The sequence below is a fragment of the Morone saxatilis genome, unplaced genomic scaffold (assembly GCF_004916995.1).
Source record: "Morone saxatilis isolate NCDOM2014 unplaced genomic scaffold, NCSU_SB_2.0 Contig16, whole genome shotgun sequence".
In the NCBI taxonomy this organism is placed as follows: domain Eukaryota; kingdom Metazoa; phylum Chordata; class Actinopteri; family Moronidae; genus Morone; species Morone saxatilis.
Genome location: NW_023339718.1, coordinates 5,372,716 through 5,376,339, shown reverse-complemented (window position 1 = coordinate 5,376,339; position 3,624 = coordinate 5,372,716). Strand labels below are relative to the sequence as shown.

Below are 3,624 nucleotides of genomic sequence, written 5' to 3'. Positions count from 1 at the left end.
TTTTTCTTTGCAGAACACTTTTAAATAAGTTGCCTGTTATCTCTCAGACTGCATTTAAATCAAATCAGACCATTAAAAATAAGACATTTTATATTTACATGTCTTTCTTTTCCGTGTAGATGAGTTCAAAGGTCACTCGCTGCTGCAGGCGGCCCGGGAGGCAGACATGGCCAAAGTGAAGAAGACGCTGGCTCTGGAGATCATCAGCTTCAAACATCCTCAGACCAACGAGACGGCTCTGGTCAGTCAAACAGTTAACCTATTTATTTATCTCTGATTTGATTGGTTGTCTGGGCGACTGTGACGCTTTGAGCTGGAAATTTATTTGAACTTTCACGCAGTAGAGACGTGATCTCGACAGCAGCGTTCTGTGTGATAATGAGGATTCACAGCCAGTTAGTTGTGTTAAGAGGTGTTGACTCAAAGCATTTGATCTAATCTGATGTTGGTGTGTTTTAGCACTGTGCTGTGGCTTCCCCTCACCCCAAGAGGAAGCAGGTGACTGAGTTGTTGCTGCGTAAAGGTGCCAACATCAACGAGAAGAACAAAGAGTAAGTCCACAACCTTTTTTAAAAACAACCTCAGAAAGAGAGAGAGTGAATGTTGAAGCACTTTAATGGATCTGGGTCATAACTTCTCTCTGTTGTGTCTTTAAGCTTCATGACTCCGTTGCATGTTGCTGCTGAGAGAGCTCACAACGACATCCTGGAGGTGCTGCAGAAACACGGAGCAAAGGTCAGTTTTTGTTTCCACGTTTCCGTTGTGCTGTGCCGGGTCTGATCTCAGAGCTGTGTGTTAACGCCACCTGCTCTGACTGCAGGTGAACGCCGTGGACACGCTCGGTCAGACGGCTCTTCATCGAGCGGCGCTGGCCGGTCACATCCAGACCTGCAAGCTGCTGCTGAGCTACGGGGCCGACCCGTCCATCGTGTCTCTGCAGGGTTTCACCGCGGCTCAGATGGGTAACGAGGCCGTGCAGCAGATCCTGAACGGTAAACGTTACAAACATCGTTGAAAGAATGAAATCACCTGTTTTTATTCATTCCTTGTGTGTTTTTGTGTATGCCTGTTGTTCTCACAGATCTCAATGAGACCTCCTGATTAAATAAAGATTAATAATGTCTGAGGTGGATTTCAGTCCTAAATGCTCAGATGAATTAATGTGACACCAGATCTAAACCCCGATCATAGAGATGTATGTAGTGAACCTAATCTTTGTACTGAATTTGTTGCCGTCTTTTTCCAGAAAATGTTCCCACACGTAATTCTGACGTGGACTACAGATTTCTGGAGGCGGCCAAAGCCGGAGATCTGGACACAGTGCAGGTGAGTTCTCTGTTTGTTTGGTGGTTTTTGTGACAGCAGTAACTACAGTGGTCCTTTTTTATTTAGATTTAAAGCACACTAACAGGATAAAAGCATTGTTTTTGGTTTCTTGAAGAATTTGCACTCACTTGCTGTCACACCGCTCTGCTGTTGCTGATGATCTTGTTGTCTCTCTGCGTGTGGCAGCAACTCTGCACCCCACAGAACGTAAACTGCCGGGACTTGGAGGGCCGCCACTCCACTCCTCTCCACTTTGCAGCCGGTTACAACCGAGTGGCTGTCGTTGAGTATCTGCTGCACCACGGAGCTGATGTCCACGCCAAAGACAAGGGGTCAGTGCTTTAACTGCCACGTAACTACATTTGACTACATTTGACTACATTTGACTAGGGCTGCATGATGTGGTAAAAATATCAGATTGCGATGTGATTCAGTATTAGTGTGGGAATTTTGCATCACAGATGTAATTTTCACAAAGATCATGTGAACAAGCATATTTTCTTTAATCTGGAGAGAAAGATGTATAGACCAGGACATCTGTGCAGCTCTACAGTATTATCTAAAGGTTCTAGCAAGGTCTAAAATCTTAAATGTAACCTGCAGAAACCCTGTGTAATTATGTTTAAGAAGAACAAACACATCTGCTCAGATGTTCACTTGTGTCTTTGCCCCTCCAGCGGTCTGGTTCCCCTCCACAACGCATGCTCCTACGGTCACTATGAAGTGGCTGAGCTGCTGGTCAGACACGGAGCTTCGGTCAACGTGGCCGACCTGTGGAAATTCACCCCACTACACGAGGCCGCAGCCAAAGGCAAATACGAGATCTGCAAACTGCTGCTCAAAGTGAGTTTTACTTTTCAACACTGAAGGTTAGATTAACGGAAAGTAATCAGCATTAATATCTATGAATAAAATAAATGTGGAAACATTTAAGAGCGAAACACAAAAAGAAACAACAGTTAGAAATGTTAAAGAACAAAACATTTGTGTCACAGACGTTGTTATACAGTTGTTGTCAGTTATTGTGGTGATGATGAGGGAAATGGATCACAATGCAATGAGGAACTCTTAAACTCTCGCGTTCAGCACGGAGCCGACCCATCCAAGAAGAACCGTGACGGCAACATGCCGCTGGACATGGTCAAAGACGGAGACACGGACATCCAGGACCTGCTGAGGGGGGACGCCGCCCTGCTGGACGCCGCCAAGAAGGGCTGCCTGGCCCGGGTCCAGAAACTGTGCTCCCCGGAGAACATCAACTGCAGAGACACGCAGGGACGCAACTCCACACCTCTCCACCTCGCAGGTAACCGAGCGGCTTCTACGTGTTTCTGCTGTTCAAAGCCTCTCAGGGCCGTTGAGCACTGAGATTATTTTATTAATTCATTCAAACAGATTGTGACAGAGCTACTGCCTGATTATAGAAGGTTATATTAATGTTTTGAAGATAGTATTTTAATTTTAAGTCACATTTTCCTGCTCTGCTTCGTGTTCTTTCTCCTCAGCTGGTTACAACAACCTGGAGGTGGCAGAGTACCTGCTGGAGCACGGGGCTGATGTCAACGCCCAGGACAAAGGCGGCCTCATCCCTCTTCACAACGCTGCTTCCTACGGGGTCAGTCCCAGCAACAGGAACACACACACTTTAAATACAGAACCTGTGGGTTACAGGAAACTGTAGGTGTTGGTGGTCTCACCTTCAGCTCCTGGAAATAATATCAATAACTGTTTATTGGGTCTGTGTTGTCTGAATATTAGGACTGATATCTGATCATGAAAGATTTGATTTCCATTAGAAGTGTTCTGTAGGCTTGAATCTGTTTCACACTGACCTTCTGTTTCCTCTCTTCCTCACAGCACGTGGACATCGCCGCCCTGCTGATCAAATACAATACGTGTGTGAATGCTACAGACAAATGGGCTTTCACCCCCCTCCACGAGGCAGCCCAGAAGGGACGCACGCAGCTCTGTGCGCTGCTGCTGGCTCACGGGGCCGACCCCACCATGAAGAACCAAGAGGGCCAGACTGCCCTGGACCTCGCCACGGTAACGGATTCTGCCGCTGCTCCTTCTGTCCTCAAACTGATCCCAGTACAGCTCTTTGAACTCGTTCCTCTCTGCCCTCCCTGCAGGCTGACGATATCCGCGCCCTGCTGATGGACGCCATGCCACCAGACGCCCTGCCCAGCTGCTTTAAGCCCCAGGCCACGGTGGTCAGCGCCTCAGTCATTTCCCCCGCCTCCACGCCGTCCTGTCTGTCGGCCGCCAGCAGCATCGACAACCTGGCCCGGGCCGCTC

The 3,624-nt window shown here is 47.8% G+C and overlaps 1 protein-coding gene across 1 annotated transcript in view; it reads left to right on the top strand.

The window, feature by feature from the left end:
* Positions 1-3,624, top strand: part of LOC118325759 (poly [ADP-ribose] polymerase tankyrase-1) — a gene marked incomplete at its 5' end in the record, with an annotated part of 7,990 nt that overhangs the window by 1,087 nt on the left and 3,279 nt on the right. Inside the window, 11 exon segments of the mRNA XM_035658554.1 lie at positions 120-241; positions 460-551; positions 657-735; positions 821-992; positions 1,247-1,326; positions 1,513-1,658; positions 2,004-2,169; positions 2,413-2,632; positions 2,832-2,941; positions 3,184-3,372; positions 3,459-3,614. Of these exon segments, the coding sequence (XP_035514447.1) occupies positions 120-241; positions 460-551; positions 657-735; positions 821-992; positions 1,247-1,326; positions 1,513-1,658; positions 2,004-2,169; positions 2,413-2,632; positions 2,832-2,941; positions 3,184-3,372; positions 3,459-3,614 (1,532 nt within the window).